Source organism: Aythya fuligula, chromosome 1 (genome assembly GCF_009819795.1).
Source record: "Aythya fuligula isolate bAytFul2 chromosome 1, bAytFul2.pri, whole genome shotgun sequence".
In the NCBI taxonomy this organism is placed as follows: domain Eukaryota; kingdom Metazoa; phylum Chordata; class Aves; order Anseriformes; family Anatidae; genus Aythya; species Aythya fuligula.
Window position 1 is genome coordinate 80,411,058 of NC_045559.1, and position 27,369 is coordinate 80,438,426.

General features: G+C 41.7%; 1 protein-coding gene across 1 annotated transcript in view; it reads left to right on the top strand.

The window, feature by feature from the left end:
- The window catches only part of LOC116489778 (ovostatin), a 30,961-nt gene extending 3,939 nt beyond the window's left edge, over nucleotides 1-27,022 (top strand). Inside the window, exons 6-35 of the mRNA XM_032188459.1 lie at nucleotides 878-1,046; nucleotides 1,585-1,669; nucleotides 2,472-2,583; nucleotides 3,562-3,676; nucleotides 3,881-3,990; nucleotides 4,609-4,767; nucleotides 5,309-5,536; nucleotides 6,032-6,089; nucleotides 6,632-6,777; nucleotides 7,910-8,059; nucleotides 9,561-9,731; nucleotides 9,997-10,129; nucleotides 12,017-12,113; nucleotides 12,616-12,844; nucleotides 14,104-14,227; nucleotides 14,567-14,685; nucleotides 15,144-15,195; nucleotides 15,980-16,063; nucleotides 16,685-16,861; nucleotides 17,372-17,453; nucleotides 17,922-18,078; nucleotides 18,503-18,577; nucleotides 21,499-21,664; nucleotides 21,949-22,169; nucleotides 22,821-23,036; nucleotides 23,436-23,560; nucleotides 23,913-24,003; nucleotides 25,518-25,586; nucleotides 26,497-26,602; nucleotides 26,958-27,022. Of these exons, the coding sequence (XP_032044350.1) occupies nucleotides 878-1,046; nucleotides 1,585-1,669; nucleotides 2,472-2,583; nucleotides 3,562-3,676; nucleotides 3,881-3,990; nucleotides 4,609-4,767; nucleotides 5,309-5,536; nucleotides 6,032-6,089; nucleotides 6,632-6,777; nucleotides 7,910-8,059; nucleotides 9,561-9,731; nucleotides 9,997-10,129; nucleotides 12,017-12,113; nucleotides 12,616-12,844; nucleotides 14,104-14,227; nucleotides 14,567-14,685; nucleotides 15,144-15,195; nucleotides 15,980-16,063; nucleotides 16,685-16,861; nucleotides 17,372-17,453; nucleotides 17,922-18,078; nucleotides 18,503-18,577; nucleotides 21,499-21,664; nucleotides 21,949-22,169; nucleotides 22,821-23,036; nucleotides 23,436-23,560; nucleotides 23,913-24,003; nucleotides 25,518-25,586; nucleotides 26,497-26,602; nucleotides 26,958-27,022 (3,891 nt within the window). The remainder of the gene's footprint in view (nucleotides 1-877; nucleotides 1,047-1,584; nucleotides 1,670-2,471; nucleotides 2,584-3,561; nucleotides 3,677-3,880; nucleotides 3,991-4,608; nucleotides 4,768-5,308; nucleotides 5,537-6,031; nucleotides 6,090-6,631; nucleotides 6,778-7,909; nucleotides 8,060-9,560; nucleotides 9,732-9,996; nucleotides 10,130-12,016; nucleotides 12,114-12,615; nucleotides 12,845-14,103; nucleotides 14,228-14,566; nucleotides 14,686-15,143; nucleotides 15,196-15,979; nucleotides 16,064-16,684; nucleotides 16,862-17,371; nucleotides 17,454-17,921; nucleotides 18,079-18,502; nucleotides 18,578-21,498; nucleotides 21,665-21,948; nucleotides 22,170-22,820; nucleotides 23,037-23,435; nucleotides 23,561-23,912; nucleotides 24,004-25,517; nucleotides 25,587-26,496; nucleotides 26,603-26,957) is intronic.
- The last annotated feature ends 347 nt before the right edge of the window (nucleotides 27,023-27,369 follow it).

A 27,369-nucleotide genomic window follows, 5' to 3' on the forward strand; every position in this document is an offset into this window, starting at 1 on the left:
TCAATCTTTACTAACATGGAAAACATATCTACTTTCATCTCAGCAGTTATAAAAGTTGTACTGTTCCTATGCCTGTCTTTGACTCCCTTACACCACGTCCAGTTTGTTCAACTTGTTTTGGAGTATATCTTTTCATAACTCAAAACTGTGAACAAATATAGGCAGTGAGTAAAATTAGTAGCTATACTGGCACTTCCATTGCATTTTGCAGTGGTTTTTAATCACAAAACACATCTAGACAATATTCCTGCAAAATTTTCTTACACTGCGAAATCATGTGATATTAGTTTGTGTTGAATCATAAATATTTGGAATTTTGTGTGCATTTTTTTTCAGTCTGTGTTGTAAAGAGTTCAAGGAAATTGCACGAGTTAGTATTCTGTAACCTAACTAGCATAAAATACAGTCAGAGGCAAAAGACATTTCAGTATAGAAGAAATGTTCCCTTCCTCCTTCTGGCAGCAGAAAAAAAAAAGGGGGGGGGGGGAAGGGTCATTAAGGGCAAGATTTGTTTAAGCTAGGGTGAAGGAGAAGCATGAAGAAGGGATTTTCTTTCTTTCCCCCCTTGACACAAAACTAGTAAAATACATGCTAAGAAGCAGGGGAAAACAGTGTAGTGCAACTTCCTCTGATCATTGAGACTAATACCTAGGATTGCAAAGGATAGCCAAATCTGAGATCATCAGATGAGAATCTAGCAACATTAATAACTGGAGTACCAAGGTACAATTTATCTCAATGAGTATTTGCATTAAACAGCTTCTTCAATGAATTAAGAGCAACTTGCCCTATGCTTCTTTGTTTCTGGTTTTGTATGCTAGTTGCAAAAGATTTCTGAGGCAAACAAACTGTGAATCTATATACTTTTTTTCTTCAGGATCCATGGAACAACAGGATCTTTCAGTGGCAAAATGTGACATCGGAGATGAATATTGTCCAGATTGAATTCCCACTAACTGAAGAGCCTATCCTGGGGAACTATAAAATTATCATAGAAAAGAAATCAGGAGATAGAACAAATTATTCTTTCCTTGTGGAGGAATATGGTAAATGCCACCTGCTGGTTTTAATTCAGAGTAGAAAACATTATTAAAGATAAGTCTTATCAGGCAACCCTTATGATTGCTAATACTTCAAACACCTTCCTGGCAAATGTAACTTCAATTATTTTATTTGTCGTTAAGAAATAGAGGGGGAAGAAAAGTAAAAAGACAACAGAAATTAACCAATTTGCACAGATTCATCTGGGAAAAGAATCTGCATAATAAATCAATAAATTGATAGAAAAATCCACTGTGATGAGCTAACCTTCTCCCAGGCAGGTCCACTAACTTTCTGGCCATAGCTTTGCAAGAGTTCTAGATATCACAGAATTCATCATTCAGAATGGTCATTTTCATCATTCTCATCAAAGCTTTGAATTAATGCTTAAACGAACCTTCATTGATCAGGCCATTTCTTGGCTATCTTGACACCCCAGTGCTGAGCTTTCATTCCATCTGTGACTAAAGTTATATCTAATTTCATCTCAGAAGAGACAATATGACAGTGTTGGTTTCTTTGTCTTTTTATTCTTTGTTCTAGTGTTGCCAAAATTTGATGTTATAGTCACTGCACCAGAAAGTCTTACAGTCATGGATTCAGAGTTCACAGTGAAAGTCTGTGGAGTGTAAGTACCAGGTGCAGAGCGATTAGTAAACATACTGAAGAGCAAGAACTTCCCAAAGACTGGGGAAAGAGAAAGGACTTAGAGAACAGACTAGAATAAATAGGGCTTCAGAAGAGGTTGGTCAGGGCTGACTTGATGGTTGGAGTTTTCATTTACTTGTATTCTCCTCTCATTTTATTGTATGAGTATTCTCTTCTCAATGGTGTTTGGTTGGTTAACCAAATATTTCACGGAGTCCCCTTTTAAAGTACGATGTGTCTTCTCCCAGCAAATCACCTCGGAGGGGGGCCTTTGTTCAGCTTAACACTGTTAAATTCTAACATGGGTCTTAATGTTTCAGCTGTCTTTAACTTTCCCACTAAGCTTAGTCCTTTGGAAAGACCTTGTTTACTCTAATACAAAGAACTTGTAACTTATAACTATTGGTTGGAATCCTGAACCCCTTACAATTATGAGGAGTTTTGCTTTGATCTCAGTGAGTCTAGGACTTCTCTCTAAGAAGAAGAATGGAGAAAACAGTCATAATTTGGTTGGCAGTTACGTCTGGGCATCATCCTTATAGGTGTATTTATTTTGACATTTATGGTATGGTTCTGGTTCATGGGTGAAATAAAACTCATCAGTATTTCAACTTGCAATTTGTATTATCTTTCTGTAACAGAAAGAAAGTTAGAAAGAAATTGTGAAATCACCCTAGTGTCTGGCTTGCTAGATCCCTTCTCAAGCTGGGTCTATTCCTGCATAAATTCCTTAAGCCAGTTTTTCAAGCATCCTCTCACTGACATTTTTCTTCTTCCCCTAGGTACACCTATGGCCAGCCTGTTGAGGGGAAAGTCCAGCTGAGCGTGTGCAGGGATTTTGATTCATATGGAAGATGCAAGAAAAGCCCAGTTTGTCAATCATTTACAAAAGATGTATGATGCATAATTATAATTCCTCTTTGTGCTTGCCTTTTCCTCCATGTTCCTGCTTCTCTCTCTGCTCACAACATTTCTTTATTTTATTTCTTTTTTTCTTTCTTCAATGTTTCACTTCATTGAACTCACCTATTCACTTAGATCACTAGCCAGAAACTCTGGGCACTTAATTGTCCTGGTTTTCCACCAGGCCTGAAGAAGGACTGACATGTTCTTTCTTTATGACCCACCTGAAAAGTGTAGGTAGTGGTATCTCCATCAGTTCTATATAGATCAATTCAAAAGTAATGGGAAAAGACTCCTTTTTGAAAGCTATGGAAAATTCTTCTCTTGACTGCTGAGAACTCATTTTATCTGATAGAATTCAGTAACCAATTTTTCCCCATTTTCACTCTGCTGTGGAAGGCCTGGCATTCTTCAGGTAGAAGTATTTCCCAGATGTGGGAAATACATGTATATAGACCCAAGAACTTTACTTTCACTTGTCTCACCAGTTGAATACCCATCTAGTTAAGCAGAGCTGTCTTCATACAAAACTATGCAGCACAGTATTTCCAAAACAGTAGACCAAGAATTTCAAAATTAAAAATGTAAAGAAAAGACATCATGTGATGCATCCACAGTTGGTTTCACATGCATTAGTAATCTCCCAGGCAGAGTCAAGATCTGCCAGACAAGGAGAGGAAGATGCAGCAACTCTTTGTGAGAGTTTTTTCTCTCCTGTCATGCAGAAACTGACAGGAGTGCCTTTCCTCTCCCATTGCTGCCTGGCAGTTACCTCTCAGGACATTTCAACAGGAGTTTGATGGAACATTGCATGCTGTCCTGGGTCATGGGTGTTAGGCAGTGTCATAGGAAGCATCTGCCTGAAACTTCAGTAATTTTTAAAGATACTACCAAAGAAGGGCATTGTATATTGCCAATATCCTTAGTAAGCTGTGATCCTTGGTAACATAATTTTTCTTCCCTTTCCAGCTGGAAACTGATGGCTGCCTCTCCCATGTTTTCAGTTCCAACATCTTTGAGCTAAATCGCATTGGTTATATGAGGAATCTTGATGTGAAAGCCATTGTCACAGAGAAAGGAACAGGTAATCCCTTTTAGACAGTCAGAAACAGCAACAGTGGTGTGGTTAGAAAAATACAGTAGAGGATATTCAACCTCTGTCTGCTGAGCACAAGGATGTCTTCCTATTTTTATAAGCATGGCAATAATTTCCAGGTAAATGCTACCTCTGATGTAGCTATATACAAGACAAAGTGTATTTTCTCTTGACTCCAGGCATGTCTTACAGGCCTGCAACTTACAGCTACTCAGTCTATTTCCATAACTCGAGTGATGAGCAGTTTGCAGTTTGAGAATATGGATCGCCACTACAGAAGAGGAATTCCCTACTTTGGACAGGTAAGTGAAGGCACAGATAGTTTGTAGTGAAGGTGACTGATATCACAAGATTGCCAAGACGGGAAAAACTAGGGGACTATTTTGGGGGGATTGTTTTCTCCCCACGCTTCTTTCTTTACATATAGAGTGCCTTATCAGTAATTCCGAATACTGAAGAGTATAAACTTATTCTGAGTTTGTTTCTGCCAGAAATACTTTGCATCAAAACAATCCATTAATTAGTATTTTTCTAACTTGTGTTTTCAGTTTGATACAAATCACTGCTTCCCCCTTCAGAACTGACCATTACAAATGAGAAAAAAAAATAACACTGGGCAATGAGGGAAGACAGAGTAAAACAAAACAAATATACAAGGAAATATGCAGGAAACAGTTTCTGTCTCAAAAAGCCTTTTCATGATTTTATGTTTGTTGACAAATCCCACATCACTCTGTCAGTGATTTAAAGCGGAGGTATAAATGTATCTTTCTTTGTCTTACATTCAGTTCAGCCTTTTTCAGTGAGGAAAGGATAAGGTCATCTTACCAGCAGCACTGAAAGGAAAGGATGAAAAACATGCATATCTACACAGAGAAAGATAACAAGATAAACATGTCTAGTATTTTCTTCTCCTATAGATCAAGCTGGTAGACAAAGACAACTCCCCTCTTTCCAATGAGGTCATTCAGCTATTTGTCAATAACAAGAATGTAGACAATTTCACCACTGATGTTAATGGCATCTCTGAGTTTAGCATTGACACATCCGAAATGTTTGATCCTGAGATCAGTCTGAAAGTGAGTACAGAATGGGGGCGGGGGGGGGGGGGGTTAAGGGGGGGTAGAAAGGAAGGGGGAAGATGTGAGAGAGGGAGAGGGAGAGGGAGAGGGAGAGGGAGAGGGAGAGGGAGAGGGAGAGGGAGAGGGAGAGGGAGAGGGAGAGGGAGAGGGAGAGGGAGAGGGAGAGGGAGAGGGAGAGGGAGAGGGAGAAGGCTAGTCTCAAACTGAACCTCCAAAAGATTGGATGAGGTTTGAATTCTGGTAATAAAAATGTCCATTTTTTGTATTATTTAATATTCTAGAACTCTCAAAAATAAACTCTCAAAAAATAACTCCCAAAAAATAAAAGAAGTGAGGAAAATACCTGAGTTGTTACAATTCAATGGCTTGCTGCAAGGCTGCAAGACCAGTGTGATATTTCTTCCTTCCCAGATTGTCTTAAGATGTTCTTAGATAGTGCATTGTGTGAACTAATCATTTTGATGTGAGCACATGATAATGTTTTCCGTAGTGAGTCATGTTTGTTTTACTTTTCTTCCCCATTACCTCTCCTAATCAGGCAACATACAAAACCAGTGACCAGTGCCACTCTGAAGGCTGGATAGAGCCTTCGTACCCCGATGCATCTCTCTCTGTCCAACGCTTCTACTCCTGGACTAGCAGCTTTGTGAGGATTGAGCCTTTGTGGAAAGATCTGAGCTGTGGGCAGAAAAGGATGATCACTGTGCACTACATATTGAACACAGAAGGATATGAACATATCAACATCATGAACTTCTACTATGTGGTGAGCGTGGGTTTCTTACAGAGTTTCACCGAAAGAGCTTTACTAGGCAACTATTTGGGCAGTAAGCTTTACCCCCAGCAATTATGGTAGTGCTTTTCCAGACTCTGGATAGCCAGCCACCACAATGATCCATGAACAGAAACAGTACTGAGCTGACTTGGCAAAAGTACCTGCTCAGGCAAAATAACCCATAATTTCTGGTTGTGCTACTTAATTTTGTAGCAAGTATCCCCCTTCATATTGGCTTAGGCTATGGTTAATTTCCCTTCTCTACCAGAAACTCTTCATGGTATTCTCTGCCCTACTCCTTTCCCTTCCTTTTTATGCTGCTTCCTTGCCAGTAACATCAGCAGTGCCATATGGCTGATGTTTAAGCATGTGAAGCCATCCCAATGCACATGCTTCAATTGCCATATCAATGTACATTGAACTTGATTGTCATTTTCTTCCTCCAACCTCTACCAACCCATAAATGTATTGTTGTTTTCTGTACAGGGCATGGCAAAAGGCAAGATTGTCCTTACAGGGGAAATTAAAGTTAATATCCAAGCTGGTGAGTCAAGTTGCCATCATGGTTCTGCAATTAAAAAAAAAAAAAAAAAAAAAAAAAAAAAAAAAAAAAAAAAAAAAAAAAAGAGGGGTTAACTGGGGACCAAGACAAGACTTCTTGGAGGTACCCAGCAGCTGTTGAGTTGTTAGTATTCCTCTATGCCCATGCACAAGTGCATTACTAGTAAGATCACTATAAAATCATTTAGTCAAGAAACTAGTTTCAGATATAATTCAAGAAATAGTGTCCTGTAAAGATGTCCCCAAAGGATAGTGGAGGGAATGCAGAGAGTCTGTCTTGGGGAGGCTGTCTGAATCTGGTCACCTGTTCAAACTGACGATAAATCTGAGGGCATCTGGGTTTAAGCCCTGACATGTCACCTCCTGGCCACTCCCTGTCACTCCAGGATTTTTCAGTTTATTGTTTGACTACAGGTTGCTCCACTGACAGGTCCTGATGCATGTCTGTCTATGATGGCTACTACAGCAGTAGTACAGCCACCTTTGGGTATGTTTCTTTATTTGTCTCTTCCTCTCTAATAACAGATCAAAATGGCACTTTCACCATCCCACTTGAGGTCAGTGAGAAAATGGCTCCAGCCCTTTGGCTGCTAGTATACACCTTACATCCTGACAAGGAGCTGGTGGCAGACAGTGTCCGATTTCCAGTTGAGAAGTGCTTCAAAAACAAGGTGAGAGACACCGAGACAGAGCGAGTCTTACATGTTGCCAGATAAATACATATTCTTTATGCACACGTTCGCAACAAATTTCCAGTTTTACTTCTCGTTTCCATCTACTTCTCTCAGCATCTCTCTCTTTATTCTCCTTTTTTCTCTTTATTCTTATATCTTTCCCCTGCCACCACCTCCTGGCTTTACTGCCAAAAGGCAAATCCGCTTTAACATTAAAAACTACTTTTCTGGAAACACACTACTCCCATATTGTACCCACTTCTCCAGCACTAAACTAGTGTCTTATTTCGTTTTGACAGTCTATGCTTTAACATAGCAAACATACTTTAGTCTTACCCCACTTCACAACGTAATCTATTTTTTTATAGTTTTTCTGTGGAAAAAATGTAGTTTATGTTTACAACAACTAAATACATATAGAAAAGGAAGCAAAAATAAAAATCTTGGGGTCTAAGGTTATGTGTGTTTTTTTTTCCTTTTTTTTTTTTTTTTTTCCGGTGAAACGTATTGATTAGCCATTTTGAATTCAGATTTCACTTTTAAGATTTTTCTCATGTTCAGTTTCTGAAAGCTAAAAGATCGCTATCGTGAAACAAAACAGAAGAAAAAAAACAAACAGTGTTAAGGATAATGTTTTCATTTACCTGATACAGTCTCTTCCCCTCTCCCCCCCTAACACATACACACACTTTTCCCCTCTTATGTAACACAAGTATCAAAAAGATTTCTCTATGACAGGATTCATACCAGATCTGTACTGCAATTCCTAAGGTAGCCCATGGACCTAGTAAAAATATGATTTGCTCATTGTAGTGCTTATTACACGTAGTCAGTGTCATAATCAGATTTGGTTAGACAATAGCAGCAACAGAATCACACTTCTTTTTAAATCAGTTAAGGTAGTCTTCATTTAAGTTACCATAACGTGGGAGTCTTATTGCCTAACACCCCGTTATAGTTGAGGCCTGGTCAACAGAGGCAGTGGAAACCAGACATCACCCTCTGGTCAGATCAGCTGTGCTTTAACAAAAGAGCTTTTACTCTTTTTCTCATCCTCCTTTCACAGAAATCTAGAGAAGCCTTGAGTAGTAGGGATTATCCATACCAATATGTGTTTGATAAATTTTAGGTCCAGATGCAATTCTCTGAAAAACGAATGCAATCAGCTTCCAATGTCAGCTTAGTTATAGAAGCTGCTCCTAACTCCTTCTGTGCTGTGAGGGCAGTAGATCAGAGTGTGCTGCTCCTGAAGACTGAGACAGAACTGTCTGCAGAAATGGTAAGCTATCCAAACAAATGCACTGTCTCTTTCTCTGAAGCACTGTTTTCTTCTCCATTGACATGTCTCTCTACTGGAGACTGTGTTAAACATCTACCACTTTTTGCATGTGCTGGCCATGAACCATCTATAATATGTAATACACAGCCTTTGTTTCTTGGCAGTCAGAAGTCCTGTAAAGGACCTGGGATTTGATTTAACCAGTGACTCTAGGACTCATATGCTCACATGGGAAACTTCAGTAGATGATCACAAGTCAACAGGCAGGCCACACAGGGGCAACAGTGCTATCCTGGGTACTATATATACCCAGAATGGCCAAGGACAAGAAAAGAGACTTGATAAAGAGTAAAAACCCAAAAAGGAAGGTAAAGTCCCAGATTACTCTCCAAATAGATATCCCATTATTCTTATTCCATGATTCTCAGCAGCAATCACCCAGAGGGACACCTAGAACAGGTTGCCCACTACCATGTACAGATGACTTTAGAATATCTCCAAGGAGGTGAACTCCACAACCTCTTTGGGCAACCAGTGCCGGTGCTCAGTCACCCACACAGTAAAGAAGTGCTTCCTGGTGTTCAGAGGGAAGTTCCTGTGCTTTGTTTTATGCCCATGGGCTCCTGTCCTTTGACTGGGCACTGCTGAAGAGAGCCTGGTTCTATCTTCTTTTCACCCTCCATTCAGGTATTTATGTACATTGATGTGATCCCCCTTGAGCCTTCTCTTCTCCAGGCTGAACATTCCTAGCTCTTTCAGACTTTTCTTATATGTAAGATACTTATCTTTGTAGTGTTTTGTTGGACTTGCTCCAGGAGCCCCATGTCTCTCTTGTACTGGGGAGCCCACAACTAGACACAGTTCTCCAGGTGTGGACTCACCAGTGCTGAGTAAAGGGGAAGAATCATCTCCCTCAAGTGGCTAACTACACTCCTCCTAATGTGTTGGAAACCACTGGCCTTCTTTCTTGCAAGGGTACATTGTTGACTCCTGTGCACCAGGACCCCAGGTAGAAGCAGAAGCAGAGAAGCAACACCGCTTTCCAGCTGATAGGCCCCAGGCATATACTGATGCATGGGGTTATTCCTCTCCAGGGGCAGGACTTTGCAATTCTTATTTTTGAGCTTCATGAGGTTCCTGTCAGCTCATTTCTCCAACCTGTAGAAGTCCCTCTGGATTACAGCATGAGCCACTAATAAATCCACTACTCCTCCCAGTTTTGCATCATCAACAAATTTGTTGAGGGTATGCTGTGTCCCATCATCCAGATTATTAATGAAGATATTAAACAGGGTCAGATCCAGTATTGACCTCTGGGGTACACCATTAGTTACCAGCCTCAGACTAGACTCCACTGATCACCACCTTCTAGGCCTGGCTATTCAGCAGCTTTTAATGCAGGAAACAACATTGCTTCAAACAGGACAGCATCTCTGCTCTGGCAATGGCCAGTACATGACCATGTAATGAGGATTGACCTTTGTGTTTCCTTCCTTCATAGATATACAGTCTGCATCCCCTTCAAGACCTGCAAGGCTATATCTTCAATGGGCTCAATCTAGAAGATGATCCCCAAGACCCCTGTGTCTCATCTGACAACATCTTTCACAAAGGCTTGTATTACACACCTGTAATGTCTGGATTAGGCCCAGATGTATATCAGTTCCTCAGGGTAAATGTCCTGTACATTACTTAAATCTGTTAAAGTGAGCTTCCACTTATGTAGCTTTACAGCTTTAATGGTTTGTTAGCAGAACACGTGCATGACAAATGCTCTGCATGGACATCCATTCTCAACTGACTGTGGTGTACTCTGATTTTCTGTCATGTACAGAACACAAGTCAGTATTCAAAGGCAGTAATGGGAAAGAGGAAGGAATGCAATAAACCTCATCTACTGTATTGTTATGGCTGACACCAAAATATGTCTTTCACAGGAAATGGGCATGAAATTTTTTACCAACTCAAAGGTTCGGCAACCAGTTGTATGTACTAGCGAGACTGTAAGACCTGTGCCATATTTCTTGAATGCAGGATTCACAGCTTCTACACACCATGTCAAATCATCAGGTAATATAGGAAACAGGAGAGAGGTTTTATATTTCTGCTTAAATGAACTGTGGAAAAGACACGGACAGTACTCCCAGATCTCATTTGGCGATGTTCAAACTTTCTGAACTCGTCATTTGAATCCTGGTCTGGCACAGAATGAAATAGCTTATGATGATGGCCAATGGCCAAAAAAAAAAAAAAAAACACCTTTCAGCCTTTCAGTCTACACTTCTGATTCATGTCCAGTTCTATGCTAGGAAGTGTTGGCAATTGGGAGAGTGCCAGACAAAAGAGATGCTGTTGACAATGATTCCTTTCTGAACAGAGGTTTTTGAAGAAAGAGTGCAACAGTGTGGCCAGGACACATATCTAAAAGCCAAATGTCCCAAGCCCTAGTCCTAGGTCTAATGTTCATGTATGGAGACCAAGAGCAGTTAAATAAATGTTTTCTTGCTTAATGATGTAAGTTTATACCAAATTGAGAGACACTTATATGGAAATACCAACAGTCTCAGGTAAACATAAATGAGTAAACACTAGTTATCCTTCATACTGGTCCACATAAATTAAAGCTTGCCCTTTTCTGGAATGAGGATTGATGAAATTTTATGAGGAGTGGCTGAGGTCACTAGGCCTGTTCAGCCTGGAGAAGAGGAGGCTGAGAGGAGACCTCATCACACTCTGCAGCTTCCTCACAAGGGGGAGTGGCGTGGCAGGCCCTGATCTATTCTCTGTAGTGATCAGTGATAGTACCTGAGGGAATGGAGTCAAGCTGAAATAGGGGGGGTTCAGGCTGGATATCAGGAAGAGGTTCTTCACTGAGAGGGTTGTCGTGCACTGGAACAGGCTCCCCAGGAATGTAGTCATGGCACCAAGCCTATGGGAGTTTAAGTAGAGTTTGGACTCTGCTCTTAGTCATATTATCAGAATTTTTGGGTAGACCTGTGTGGTGCCAGGAGTTGGACTTGACTGTTGGACTTGGAGTTGGACAGGAGTTGGACTTGGAAGATCTGGATAGCCTGGACCGATGGGCTGAGGCCAACTGTATGAAGTTCAATGAAGCCAAATGCCGGGTCCTACACTTGGGGCACAACAACCCCAAGCAGAGCTACAGGCTGCGGGGTGAGTGGCTGGAAAGCTGCCTGGCAGGGAAGAACCTGGGTATATTGGTTGATAGTCAGCTGAATATGAGCCAGCAGTGTGCTCAGGTGGACAAGAAGGCCAACAGCATCCTGGCTTGTGTAAGAAGCAGTGTGGCCAGCAGGACCAGGGAGGTGATTGTCCCCCTTTACTTGGCTCTGGTGAAGCCACACCTTGAGTACTGTGTTCAGTTTTGGGGCCCTCGCTACAAGAAGGACATGGAGGCCCTGGAGCATGTCCAGAGAAGGGCTATGAAGGCAGTAAGGGGTCTGGAGAACAAGTCTTACGAGGAGTGGCTGAGGGAGCTGGGGTTGTTCAGCCTGGAGAAGAGGAGGCTCAGGGGTGACCTTATCGCTCTCTATAGGCACCTTAAAGGAGGCTGTAGTAAGGCAGGGATTGGTTTATTCTCCCTTGTTCCCGGTGATAGGATGAGGGGGAATGGGCTAAAGTTGCACCAAGGGAGATTTAGGTTGGATATTAAGAAAAAAAACTTTACTGAAAAGGGTTGTTATGCATTGGAATGGGCTACCTAGGGAAGTGGTTAAGTGACCATCCCCAGAGGTCTTTAAAAAATGTTTAGATGTAGAGCTTAGTGATATGGTTTAGTGGAGGACTTGTTAGTGTTAGGTCAGAAGTTGGACTAGGTGATCTTGGAGGTCTCTTCCAACCTACATGACTCTGTGTGATTTTGTGTGTGATCCTTATGGGTCCCTTCCAACTTGGGATATTCTATGGTTCGATGAAATTTCCATTATCTCTTAACAGCTGAAGTTGCTAGAGAAGAACGTGGGAAGAGACTCATCCTTGAGACTATTCGGGAATTCTTCCCTGAAACTTGGATTTGGGATATAGTCCTTGTAAAGTGAGTATTGCTTCTTCTCTCTCTTTGCCTGTTTTTAATGATTACAGAATATGTACCCTGATGTTCTTCTGCATGACTGCAATTTATTGCCACCTCTTCTCACAATTTGGCCTGGAAGAACTATCTTTTTCAGTCATCACCTGATCACCTGCCCTCCCCACTTCCATGATAAAATGTCCCCAGAACATCTATTCCCACAATGTGTGTACCATGACTCATACTCTGTAAGAAGAGGAACACATCTGTTTAAAACATGGTTTTGCAAAATGGGTCTGCAAAGAATTCTAAGTTTTCTTTCCAAAGTCAGGTAAATGATGAGCAGAAGAATTTTCAAATGGACTTATGTCCAAAGATTTAGGTGATAAATTCTGAGGGGACTCAGATATGGGATTTCTACAGACAGAATAGAGCTAGTGTTACTGTGAAAACGTGGAGCCTCTATGGGAACTAAGGTATATGAAACTTCCCCCATCCAGACTCATTCTTTTTCCATTTCCATCAGCTCTACTGGAAAAGCCAATGTCTCATACACCATTCCTGACACCATAACTGAATGGAAAGCCAGTGCCTTCTGTGTGGAAGAGTTGGCTGGATTTGGTATGTCTGTGCCTGCCACCCTGACAGCCTTCCAACCTTTCTTTGTGGATTTGACCTTGCCATACTCTATCATCCGGGGAGAAGATTTCCTACTTAAAGCCAATGTCTTCAACTACCTCAACCACTGCATTAAGGTGTGTACTTCTGCCCACACTATTAGTCCCTACACCATTTCCAAGAAAGACTTTGTAATTTGGAAGGAAAAAAAAAAAAGGTATTAAAAAGATTGGTGTAGATGACTGGATCTGTCTCTGCTCTTGATCGATGTACTGCTCGATCTATCTGATGATAAATTGTCCTGACTGGATTTGTCTTTCTATGCCACTACAAAGCAGAGGGAGATCTGTGTGAACTGTGTCTAGGACGGGTATGCAAACAACTGTCTCCAGAGGTCTAAACAGGAAAGAAAAAAGTGTTTTGTGGAGGATCATTCACACTTCACAGCCACACAATCCATCAATGTCTTTACTGGGGTCTTTTCTCTAGGGATATGTGTGAAAGTGTGATGAAGTAAAGTGCTTGTGCCTCCCAAACAGAAGTATGTGGGAAAAGCAAGAAGTGGAGAGCAGAGAAACCCTCCTTCTCTGGGACAGAAGTTATCAAGAGTACCAAAACAGGGAGTACCAAAGTCCCAGTACATGCCCTACAGAGTATGTGTCCAACTAGAGACTGTACTGCTCTCAGATGCTGGGTGCTTGTACTCTCAGTACTCTGCACTTTTCTGGTAAAATGCCTCCAGACCACAGGTGCACAGCACCTCTGTATTGAGAGAGCTTACAAACAGTTTAAAACATACTTAAAGAAAGAAAAACAGCTTTTTTTTTTTTTTTTTTTTTTTTTTGACTTCTTTCTTATGTTGTATTTGGAATCCTTAAAAGAGAGGCAGGTACAGAGTTTATATTTCTTTTACTTAGTTTGAATGTTGAAAGTTAGCCCTCCAGTCTCACAAGGAGACCACCACAAAAGGAATAAAAATCAAGACATATCTTAGGAATGATCTGTTATTGAGGATTTCATCTCTTGACCTCATTTTTTGGATATTCCTACAACAACAAAAACATAAATATTAGACAGCATTTTTCTTTGCAAGTTAGTTCAAAACCATTAGCACCAGGTCAACTGAACATAGCTCAAAATTCTGATCAGGAATCACAAGTACTTGTTGGATATTTAAAATCTCAATGGAGAATGTCATGAGGAGCAAAAGAGAACACTGTCAAGGTTGTATATGATAGATGATTCATCTACACACCAGCATCCAGGGCATTAAATCTCTTCTACACTGTTAATTCTGGACATAAATAGAGATTATCTGACCACCCTCTAACAATAAAGCACCATTTGCCTATGGTATAAAATCTTCATCCAATCACATTCCTCTTTCTGTTCTCAGATTAATGTTTTGCTGTCAGATTCCCTTGATTATCAGGCCAAACTAATCTCCACAGATGATGATGGATGTGTATGTGCCAGAAAAAGAAAGACCTATGCCTGGAATATTTCCCCCAAAGAAATTGGTAAGCGCCTGTGAATCTATCTGGTTTTCTGTCCTGAGACTACTAATAATCAATTTATGCCTCACCTGAAGACCTATTCTTTTTTTTCACTTGGAGAAATCTGCCTACCCCTATTTCAGGAGGATCAAAAAGTCTATCCAGAACTGCAGTTTGTTTATCATTGCAATTTTCAGAGATCTGTTCATTTTCCTTGTCTCACCTAGATTGACTGAGCATTCATTATGCTGCACTACTTACTCTACTACTGTATAGACAGTCATTATCAAATGTAATTTCTTACTTTAGTCATAATTCTTTATGAGAGAGGTCAAATTTCCCTCTTTTCTGCTACTATTTAAGGTCAAGTAGCATTCAGAATTACAGCAGAGACCGAAGATGATGGAGATTGTGGAGATGAAGCACCCAGGAACATCAGTATTGGCTACAGGGACACACAGATCAGGACACTGTTGGTTGAGGTACTGCTGACAGCTCTTACTTTTTTCCCTGTACTCCCTTCCATGAGGAAAGGAAAATGCAGCAAAAGTACCAAAAAGAAGTACAAGTTTTTCAGGTTCGGTAAAGAACTTACGGTTTTGGCTCCACCTTCGTCTTGCTAGGACAGTGTCCTGCTCTTTGATATAAGACCAAGTCTGTTCCCTTCTTATGTCCTCTTCCATGAGGATCACTGGATATTGGTTGGTCAGTGCACATCTTCCTCCTCTTCCAGAGGAGAAACTGAAAAAGAGGGACTCTCTGATGGGTACTTCGCTTTAGCAGCAGCCACATCAAGTATGAACCTGTAAACTATTCCTTTAATACTGCCGTTTTATGATGCAGAAGGCTGGGTCTGGGTGTGGCCCTTCTGTCACTGCATTACTTCTGCATGCTTTGTTCTCATCTGTTGCATGTGTCTGTTTTCCCCATCACCATCCAGCCTGAAGGAATCAGAAGGGAAGAGACCCAAAACTCCCTCATCTGTACAAATGGTAAGTGCTCTATATACTGCTGTCCTGAAAGGAAATGAAGGGAAGGCTGGAGTTTCTGCTCTTTCCTGCTCATTGGCGCTGTCCCCTTGCTTTTGCATGAGGTGCCTAATGGCAGCCAGTGTGAGTGCTTAACAGTTCAGTTCCCTGCTACAAAATTAATGTGTGATCTGGTGCATGTCACTTAGGTAGTATCTGTGCTGGAGTCAAAAGTGCACAGATACTGAAGGAAGGCTGTTATAAAGGTATCAAAGGGAGAAAACCTTTCTGTGCAAAATCTATTCTGGGCTGCATGCACTCATGTTTGGCTGCTGTCTTCTATTCCAAGGATAACTGTAGCTTGTAGTTTTCCATTTCTAGTGAGAATTGAAGAGGGAATACTAATGTATCCCTCCATCCCATCTTGGTGCTGACTGCAAATGGTTTCCAAAGTTTCCTGGAAGCTGTCTAAAAGATGCACAAGGGCAGCCCTGTCACTCCCCAGTGACAGACTGAAGAAATCCCCAGAGTTCACAGACAATAAATAGTCTGTGAACAGCAGCCTTATCTCGTTTAATTTATTTCTGTTGAACAATGACAACTACTGCACCATTTGGGCTGTTTTTCACTAGATTAGTTTAGCTGTGCTACCTTCTCTCCTGATGTTCTTCGTATCAATAGCGAGTTTCTATCTACTGCTGTCTCTTGTGCATGATTTTGAACTGTGCAATTTCTCCTGAGCATTTCATTTCTATAACTAATGCTCTTACACAAGTGACCACAATGTACTTGATATTATTCTTCACAGATGATGTCATTACTCAAGGTGTTGCTTTAGACCTACCTACAAATGTGGTGGAAGGATCAGCCAGAGCTTCCTTTTCTGTTGTTGGTAAATAAAAAATTAATAAAACATATAAGGAAAGAAAATTTTAAACTACAAAATGAAAGATTTGTTGGGAACTTTGGGCTTGGTTACATGACTACATATTGGCTTTGTAGTCACTATATATTGGCTTTGTAATACTGATAATCTTAGCTCATTCTAGAAATCTTTCCTTGAAGTAGCTATTTAGATGTGGCCTATGGTACCTTTACATAGTCAACGTTCCTTTTCAGCATCAGTTGTTAATTCTGTAATACGTGGTTCAATGTAACATCTCTGGGCTGTTTACCTCTCCTTCTCTAGAAAGTGAAGTTTCCGGGAAGTTCTTCTTTTCAATTCTAATAAAGAACATCAGCTTGAAGTGGCACTAAAATAGGCAGTATTTCTGGCATGGGCAACTTAGCCTAAAAAGAGTCAGTGTAGGGATTTTTTTGTTGACTGCAAAGCAGAACAGAACAAATCACCCAGTAAGCACTGGGAACTTCAGGCTTTTTGGAAAGTTCTTCAGTACCATAGAGGCTTACAAACCCAGCCAGGTTTTTCCATGACTCTCCCTAGTGAATGAAATTTATTGTTTATTTCAGTGTCCATGAACTGTGCTAATCCCCATACACACCTCTTCCCCAGGTGACATTATGGGCACTTCCATGCAGAACCTGCACCAGCTCCTCCAGATGCCGTTTGGCTGTGGGGAACAGAACATGGTCCTGTTTGCACCCAACATCTATGTCCTGGACTATCTGGACAAGACGAGACAGCTGAGTGAAACAATCAAATCTAAGACCATCGGATACTTAGTGAGCGGTGAGCGTTTTTGCTTCCTTTACAGTGTGTGCCAAAATCCCCACTGAGGTCCAGTGAGCAGAAGCAGTAGCATGGCTATCCAAGCTGTATGGCACTGATGCTGTAGCACAGCTCAGTTACCCAGGGGACTGCTGTGACATTTGCTTTCTTTGATTTATTTTTTTTTCTTTCCTCATCCTGTTTTACTGAAATGCAGATGTCATGTTTACTTTGAGGTCTGTCTTTTAATCCCTTTTTTCTCTTCAACCCAGGCACAGCATCTATCCTAACCCTGTCAATTTAGGTGGAGCACAAAACTGACACAGAGCTACCTATTCTGTGACTCCATGTTTCTACAGGACAGGATGTTCCATGCCTACATTTAAGCTCCCTCAGGGCTCCCTCTTTGCTTGGTAGATATATATCACCTTTCCATGCTTTCCCACTGTGATTCCATACAAAACTGGTAGAAAACAAAATTAGGTTTTGTCTTTAACTTAGGTATCAGTTCCTTCTTCCATGTTCTTGCAGGCTACCAGCAGCAGCTATCATACAAACATCCCGATGGGTCCTACAGCATCTTTGGCATCAGAGATAAAGAAGGGAACACCTGGTGAGTGATTTGAAGCAGAAATGACTTAGAAATGAATTTGCATTAAAATCACGTGGTGTAGGTAAATGTTATCTTTGCTAGCTAAATCAGGTGTACAGAGCTGGGTAGGACTGGGACTCTGTAAGTACTAAAAGACATGGTTCTCTACCTCCTGTCAGGGAGTATATGCAGACAGAAGGCTGACTAAAGGCTCAGCTGCCTTTCTGATTCCCACTCTTCCTCTCTCCTGTGGAACCCAATGCACTGCAGTGCTCTGTAGCCAGGACCAGACCCAGAGTGTGCTGGTCTTCCTCTCTGGGTCCCAGCTAGATGTTATTCTTTTTGCTACCCTCTCCTAAGGGAGCACACAAGGACAAAGCAAGTCGCCAATTTGTTGGCTGTAATTATTCAGGCTTGTGCCTAACGTGAGTGGAAGGGATGACTTTTTCTGTTCCTAGCTCAGCTCACAGCTTCATGGTTCCCTTGCAGGCTCACTGCCTTTGTGTACAAATCGTTTGCACAAGCTAGTCGCTTCATCTATATTGATGACCATGTCCAGGCTCAAACCCTGATGTGGCTGGCAAGCAAACAGAAGCCAGATGGCTGCTTCCGAAGCGTTGGGACACTCGTCAACAATGTCTTGAAGGTGGTACAGAATTACTTTAGTCAAATTTACACTGTTATCATTAAAAAGATGTTCTCCCGTTCCTGCCAAAAACAATACTTTCCTCCAAATGCCTGTCTTCTGCAAAGAGCTCTCTCTCCACATCTTAGGTTTAGTTGCTGAAATATTTCCAGTTCAGTCAGTTTCCTCACACTATCTTTTATACTTCATGCACAACCAAGATAGGATTACAGGATTGCAACCTTGAGGGAATTACTGTTTTGGGGTTTTTGAGGCTTTTGTTTTGCTGTTGTTGGTTGTTTGTTGTTGAGATTTTTTTTTTAATTTTTAATTTTTTTTTTTTTTTAAGCAATGGGTTTCTCTTAGTTTAAGTTCTTTTCCTGATGTGTGTGTGTTTCTCACTCATTCCATTCAATGATTGTTCTTCTCTCCATGTCCTTTTCAGGGAGGAGTAGATGATGAGCTGTCACTTTCTGCCTACATTACCATTGCCATGCTAGAGGCTGGGCACTCCATCTCGGTAAGGAGGCTTTCCACTACTGGTATTCAGCTGGAATTGGTCCCCATTTGTTACCTTGGATTCTGTGTCTGCTACAAATTGTCCAGGTAGTAAAGATGGAGATAGGGAGAGAGAGAGCTCCCAGGGAACATGACCCTGCTCTGAATGTATCCAAACTAGTTGCTGTGATAGAAAAAATCCCCATCTCTACTGCACTTCAACCACTAGTTTTCAAGCAGGAATTCTATACACCTCAGTGGAATTAGATCTCTGTTGGAGAAGCTTAGGATATTAAATGACACCTTTGAGCTACCAGATAAAAAAACTTGCCAGGCAGTAGCCCACACACCATGGCTTAGGCTTAAACATGGCTTAGTCAAGAAGGTATTCCAAGTAAATCTATGAAGTCTACAAATGGGACTGAAAGCTATGTTGGGAAAAGGCCACTTGGGAAGAATACAGGGACATGGTCAGAGGATGCAGTGATGAGACAAGGCCAAGGCCCAAATGAAGCTAAATCTGGCAAGGGATGCCGAGGACAACAAGAAGGGCTTTTTCAAATATATCAATAACAGAAAGAAGACTAAGGAAAATGTGGGCCTGGTGCTTAATAAGGTGGGTGCCCTCATGACAAAGGATAGGCAAAATTGCTGAATGCCTTCTTTGCTTCAATCTTTGCTGCTAAGACCAGCCCTCAGGAATCTCTAAACCTACAGACAAGGGAGGAAGTCTGGAAAAAGGAGGACAAGACAAAAAGATCAAAGAGAATTGGGTCAGAGATCTCTAAGGCAAAATTGACACCCACAAATCCTTGGGCCCAGATGAAATGCACCCACAAGTGCTGAGGGACCTGGTGAATGTTATTATTAGCCCACTCTCTATCATCTTTGAAAGGTCATGGAGAACAGGAAGGGTTCCCAAGGACTGGAAGAAATCCCATGTCACCCCTGGCTTCAAACAGGGCAAGAAGGAAGACCTAGGAAACTACAAGCCAATCAGCCTCACCTCCATCCCTGGAAAAGTGATGGAATCACTCATCCTAGAGGTCTTTTCCGGGGACATGGAGGAGAAGAAGGTGATCAGGAGTAGTCAGCATGGGTTCACAAAGGGGAAATCATGCTTGACCAATCTGATAGCCTTCTATGATGGAATGACTAGCTGGGTGGGTAAGGGAAGAGCAGTGGATGTGGTCTACCTTGATTTCAGCTAGGCTTTCTCCCATACTGTCTCCCATAACATCCAAGCTCAGGAAGTGTGGGATGGATTAATAGACAATGAGGTGAATTAAGAACTCACTGAATGGCAGAGCTCAGAGGGTTCTGATCATAGTTCTGAGTCTAGTTGGAGGCCTGTAGCTAGTGGTGTCCCCAAGGGGTTCATACTGGGTCCAGTCCTGTTCGACCTATTCATCAGTAACCTGGATGATGGAACAGAGTGCACCCTGAGCAAAATTTGTGGATGACACAAAACTGGGAGGAGTGGCTGATACACCAGAGGGTTGTGCTGCCATTCAGAGTGACCTGGATAGGCTGGAGCATTGGGTGGTGAGGAGCCTCATGAAGTTCAACAACGGCAAATGCAGGGTCGTAGGGAGAAATAACCCTATGCACCAGTACTGGCGGGAAGCTGAACTGATGAAAGCAGCCTTGCAGACAAGGACCAGGGAGTCCTGGTAGACAACAGGCTAACCATGAGCCAGCAAGGTGCCCTTGTGGCCAAGAAGTCCAACGGTATTCTGTGGTGCATTAGGAAGAGTGTTGCCAAAAGGTCAAGGGAGGTGATCCTGCCCCTCTACTCAGCCCTGGTGAGGTGTCACCTGGAGTACTGTGTCCAGTTCCGGGCTTCCCAGTACAAGAACGACATAGAGCTCCTGGATTGAGTCCAGCAGAGGGCAACAAAGATGATTAGGGGGCTGGAGCATCTCCCAAATGAGGAGAGGCTGAAAGAGCTGGGCCTGTTTAGCTTGCAGAAGAGAAGACTAAGAGGGGATTTTATCAATGTATCTGAAGGGAGGGTGTCAAGAGGATGGAGCGGGACTCTTTCCAGTGGTGCCCAGTGACAGGACAATAGGCAATGGGCACAAACTGAAACAAACTAAATATGAGGAAATGTTTCTTTACTGTAAGGGTGACAGAGCACTAAAACAGGTTACCCAGAGGGGTTGTGGAATCTCCTTCTTTAGAGATTATTCAAAAACCACCTGGATGCAATCCTGTGCAACATGCACTAGGTAACCCTGCTTGGCAGGGGGGAATTGGTCCAGATGATCTCCAGGGATCCCTTCCAATGTCAGCCATTCTGTGATTCTGTGGAAAGGAAGGTCCATGAGAATAAAAAGCAGATTTGTCATTTTAAAAAAGTGACTAGTACAAAAAAAAGAGTATAGCTGGGATGTTAGACTTCAATATATGAGTTTGTCTCCAGTTTGTCATGTGCTTTTTGAGGACCTTCCTGGTTAAGGAACACATTAGTGAGGACATGGGGTCCAATGGTGAACTTCTTTCACTTGGTGTAAACCTAGTGCAACACCACAGAATTAAATTAAAATTACAGCAGAGTCACTAAGAATAGACTACCCCAAAATGCTGGGTTTGTTCAAGGCAACAGAATCTTGAACAGACAAGTGCAGTGTGAATTGTTAGCATAAAGGTAAGCGGAAGGAATTATGTGTGAAAGAAGCAGAGCAGTCTTTTGTTTATACGCCTACATCTTCAAGAACACACTGAAAATCTGCTCTATTTGTATGGTGTTTCCATCTGAAATCCCTCCTTAAGGGGTTTTGGATTCTCTTTCCCAAAGTCACTATACAAACTCAAGTCCTATTCTAGTTGCTATGACAGGATAAAGAATAGGTTTAAAGACACATTCGATCGGGTGAAGACAACTGTTCAGAATTCAGACCCATGTTACATTTTTGCTTTTTTGTTTGTTTGTTTTTGAAGTACACAGTAATACGAAATGCCTTTTATTGCCTGGAGACTGCATCTGAGAAGAATATCAGTGACATTTACACGCAGGCACTCATGGCCTATGCTTTCTGCTTAGCTGGCAAGGCAGAAATATGTGAATCATTCCTTAGAGAGCTACAGAAATCAGCAAAGGAAGTTGGTGAGTTTCAGCCATTTCAAGATTTTGAGAGGCGGGAAGATGGAATAGATCTTACTGATGGCATATGTTCTAACCTTGACAATATCGAGAGTATAGACACATAAATCTTCCACCAGACATCCCAAAATAATTTTGGAGTAAACTTACAGCATATCTGTTGCTCCATAGTAAGTAGCTATGAGAAAGAGACGAGGACATATTCATATTACATCTCTGAGGCAGCATAGAGCAGTGACTCCCATAATCCATTCTCATCGCTCCTTACCCTCTCTTTGTTTCTTCAGATGGTTCAAAGCACTGGGAGCAGAAGCAGAGATCCCCATCTGAAAAATCCCCCTTCTTCCCTGACCATGCCCCATCGGCTGAAGTTGAGATCACTAGTTATGTTCTGTTGGCATTGCTCTACAAACCCAACCGGAATCAAAAGGATCTCACACAGGCCTCAGGAATTGTGCAGTGGATCATCAGGCAACAGAATCCCTATGGAGGTTTCTCTTCCACACAGGTGAAGAAATTCCCTTCCACTCCCCAGGCAGTCCTAGGAACTGGGACACTATTTCAGTTTTGTCAGTGGAGCTATGACTACCTAGTCTTATTTCTCTCTTGCTATTGCTGTCTCATACATGCAGAGACCAAGCGTTTCTGATGGAGGGTTACAAATTCTTTTTTCTTTTCTTTTCCTTTTTTTTTTTTATCTTCTTTTTAACTTGGTTAACAAAGGTTAAATCCATGAAGGAATGATTTGACTAGCAACAAATAGAGATATTCATGTCAAGAATAAGGCTAAAAAAAACTTTGGTTTTCAGGTCGTCTTTGTTATATGACCAAGGGGTGCTCTGCAGTTCCCTAGGAAACATGCTTTTCCACTTGAAATATCCTGCTGAAAAACTTCAGAAGTGTGCTCTAGTGCTTATATTTTATGTTCTGAGACCTTCATTATGAGAAGAGAGTTTTCTTCCACCCTGAAACATACATGTCAGAATGAATTGGATCCTTCTATATGGGAAATTATACACAAAATTATACTTTAATTAAATTATACACAAGTTCAGGTTATTTTTTAGACAGGACAAAGTGACTTTGATTTGTATTGGAACCATGACTTTGATTTCCTCTGCATCAGTCACACTGTGTAGCTAATTGTCTTTTATTTTAGGACACAGTCATTGCTCTTCAAGCCCTTGCTGCTTATGGTGAGGCCACCTACAATTCTATTACACAAAATGTAGTCAAGATCACTTCCGAAAAGCCTTTTGAGAAGGTATTTACTGTCAACAATGAGAACAGGCTCCTGCTGCAACAGACTCCCCTTCCTGAGGTCCCTGGGAAATACAACCTAACAGTGAATGGCACCGGGTGTGTACTTATGCAAGTAAGTGTCTGCCCTTCTCTTCATTGTGTCCCACATTCTGCATGCCATACAGCCATGTTTCTGATGACTCTCCATCTGATTTCTCTTTATTTTTCCTAATGATTTGATTTTCCTAAACTCTTCAAACAGTCATTTCCTTGTCCCATACTCTGACTCCCATGATGGGATCACAGAATGGCAAAAAAAAGAGTCTTTTCTGATCATCAACTGGTTTCTCTCTGGGTGGTGACTGGGTACAAGCACCTTTATTGTTAAAGAGCAGAAGTCTGATGAGTCCATCTTTGACATAATCAAGGATCTTCAACGTCCCCAGGAAACTTCACGAGGTCCAATGTTCTTTTTTAGAATTCACAGAAAATCCCTTGGCCTCCTTGAAAAATACTTTTTCTCCTCCTCCAGACAGCACTGAGATACAACATTCACCTTCCTGAGGGGGCCTTTGGATTTTCTCTCTCAGCACAGACATCAAATGCTTCCTGCCCACAGGATCAACCAGCAAAATTTGATATTGTCCTCATAAGCAGGTAACGTACTATCAACAAACCATCTGAACTGTTGACAAGACGTGCCAAGCAGACTGCTGTGTATATTCAGTTTTGCTTAAAGTCATAAACCATGAGCTGATCTGTGCTGGAGAGAGTTGTTGATATCAGCCTATAAGATTTATCCCAAAGGACCTTGTAATACCCCTGGTATTAGCACATATGGTGCTTGTACATACTTGACCCCTTCATACCAGGGGCCTCCCCATTGTCTCCCGTACAAGCCAGTCAGTAAGTGCATGTGATTCACTCCAGTTGTATGAGGCCAGAAACAGAAAGTGAGATTTGCTTCCCTTAACACAGTCCAGACTGACAGGGCACTCTGTTGTTTCAGTTACACAGGGAAGCGCAGTAGCTCCAACATGGTCATTATTGATGTGAAGATGCTCTCTGGCTTTGTTCCTGTTAAGTCTTCTCTGGATAAGGTAAACTATAGGAACAAGATTGAATGCGTCATCCCAGGGACAGAGGAGATATCCAGTTGTGACAACAGGAGCTGCATGAAAACATAGGCTTGGTTAAGAAGAATTCACATACAAAGTGCAAGGTTTTCAGATAGCATCAAAGTGGGTGGGAATATTGATCTGTTTGAGGGTAGGAAGGCTCTGCAGAAGGATCTGGATAGGCTAGATGAATGGGCTGCATCCAATCACATGAAATTCAACAAGGTTAATTGCTGGGTCCCACACTTGGGTCACAAGAACCCCACGGAGGGGGATAAACTAGGGTAAGAGTGTCTGGGAAGTCACGCATCAGCAAAAGACCTGGGGATGTTAGTCTGAACATGAGCCAGCAGTGTGCTCAGGTGGCCAGGAAGACCAGTGCCAACCTGGCTTCTGTCAGAAATAGTGTGGCCAGCAGGGCTAGGGAAGGGATTGTCCCTCTGTGCTCAGCACTGGTGAGACTGCACCTCTAGTACTGTGTTCAGTTTTGGGCCTCTCACTACAAGAAGGATATTGATTTGCTAGAGGGTGTGAAAAGAAGAGCTAGTGAAGGGACTAGAAAACAAGAGTTAGGAGGAGAGGCGGGGAGAATTGGGGAAGTTTAGTCTAGAAAAGAAAAGGCTGAGAGGACACCTCATTTCTCTCTATAACAACCTGAAAGGAGGTTATAGTGAGGTAGATGTTGGTCTTTTCTCTCAGATAAGTGATAGAACATGAGGCAACAGCCTCAAGTTGCACAAGGGAAGGTTCAGATTGGCTCTCAGGAGGAATTTATTCATGGAAAGTGCAGTTAGGCATTGGAACTGGCTGCTCAAGGAAGGGGTGGAGTCACCATCCCTGGAGGTATTTAAGAGATGTGTTAATGTGGTGCTTAGGGACATGGTTTAACAGTGGACTTGATAGGGCTAGGTTGATGGTTGGATCTGATGATCTTAAAGATCTTTTCTACTCTAAATGATCCTGTGATTCTATGAAAACCTGTGAGGTGTCCGTATGGCTGCACCATCTTCATTGCTGTGTGGAGGAATGCCCTACAAGGAGCTGTGAGCATGTAACACAGACCTTCACACTTTAAAAATTAGGAAGGGTTCCAGCTAAATCCGGACAAGCTGGCAACTGCAACTCAGAGCTGGCTAAGTAGGGAAGTACTAAGTAGGGAAGTACTAAGACTACTATTAGGGAAAGAGTCAGAAATCTACCAGGCTAGATTGGAAACCTATATGACAATGTAGGCAGGCAGTTTTCCCTTAAAGAACTGCAGTGCATCCCAACTTGGGAAGTGCTCATAAACTCTGCTAAGTTAAGTGCCAGTTTTTGCTCGGTCCCCCCTATCTATTCAGGAAAATTTGGACTCTAAAAATGTCAGCTGCCAGCCATTAACACCAGACTATGAGCAGAATGAATCCCAAAGCCACAGGGTGGTAGGTTCTAAGATAGCACTTGTTTTTTAATGATTTATTAATATGTCAGTTTATCTCCATTTCCTTATTTTAAAGCTTGTTGATGGCCACACAGTGATGCAAGTAGAATACAAGAAAAATCATGTTCTCCTTTATCTGGAAAATGTAAGTTCTAAATTCTGGCTATTTTATTTACACAAATGATAAAAGTGTTGTGTAATATACACACCTACAGAGAGGATACACTCTATAAAGTGCATTATTATGTTCCCTTCCCCATCAGCTTTGCCCTCTATTCACTGAGCTGCTTGCTCCTCAAACTATGTTATACCCCAAACAGCTTCAAACTGACTCCTGAGCTACTAGAAACTAGAAAGAAATTAATCAAAATAAATAAATAAATAAATTAATCAAAAAATCATTCTCTTTTCAGTAAGTAGTGGATAAACTCCAGTAACGTGGTTCCTTTATGTGTATGTTCCCTTGGTAGGGTCCTAGTACAACTCAGTCCTTCTAACAGGATGCAGAACAATACCCTGATCTCTCCTGAAAAATTTTCCATTCCTTCTCTTATGCCAGTTCATTCCCAAACCTAACTTGTAATCTAACCTCTGGACCAGAATTTGCATATTAAAAGTACATTTGCTTGGAGCCCTGCAGGACTAACAACAAAATTAAATCTCCCAGTTGTGTATATTGGTTCACAGTTTCTTGGTGACACATAATACCTGAAATGGAGGAATTAGAATACCAGACCTGATTGTCCTGACCTTTGGGAGATCCTGGAGAATTAAGCTCTCAATCCTTTGGGAGTTTTTAAGACTCTCTGGCCTGAAGGCAATAAAATGTGTTTAACTTACAAAATAAGGTAATACGAACAGGATAGGAAACACATCTCTTCAGTTTCACTTTGAACTCTCTGAAAATATTTCTTCAGCTTGGCAGGCAGGTAATGTGTATCTGTATGTGGGGCATCATTGGGATTGGAATACATCATTGATCAGATCCCCCTGTCTGCTCCAAGACTGTTATATGAATAGAAAGTCTTATGTGATTCCTGTCCTTCGGTTCCCAGATCTTGCAAAAGAAAAAGAAAGAAATCACTTTCTCAGTTGAGCAGGACTTTGTAGTGACCCATCCAAAGCCAGCTCCTGTGAAGATCTATGATTACTATGAAACAGGTAGGTCTTTTTATTTTAACCAGCATGAAGTGTGGGGAAGGGACAGGGAGAGCAAAATTACTACATGTGTAAGAGACAGAGAACCAACCCTCATGGAACTAACACTCCTCTGAACTGTATTAGGAATTGGAGCTAATGCCAGGGGAAAGATCCATCTCACTTTAGCGAGCTTGGGCTGATGTCCAAGGTGACAAGTGGGCATGACTGGAAAGGTATGAAAATGTATGTCCCAGAACAAAGGAAATTTCAAGAATCTTCAAGGATCTTCAAATTAAGTATATGTAGGGTATATACATCACCAGGGAAATGAACAAGAAGTGGTCTCCAGGAAACATTTCTTTCCCTCTTTTTCCAGAAGAGTATGCTGTTGCTCAGTATATGTCACCTTGCAAAGATGCTGTTGCAGAAATGGATGACTGATTAGTAAAGGTAAGTAAAAGCCAGGAAAAAATAATAAATAATTTAATTAATTAATTAATGAACAATGACAACAAAAGGTGGCAATGAGGATGAAGCACTGGGGAAGGAAACAAGAGAGAACAGTTAGTAAAAAGAAAAGTGAGAAGGTGAAGTATAAAACAACATGAACATAGGAATTGGCCATATGAGAAGAGTGATAACTATACTTTCAGAAAAGGAGCCTTCAACCACTAGCAGGCTTCCCAGAAAGCAGCCAAAGACAGTGACCAGATCCTCTCCCATGCTACATGCTCTGTGGAGTTTAAATAGGTACCTCTGTGCTGTTCAAGAGAAGGCCTCAGCTTCTC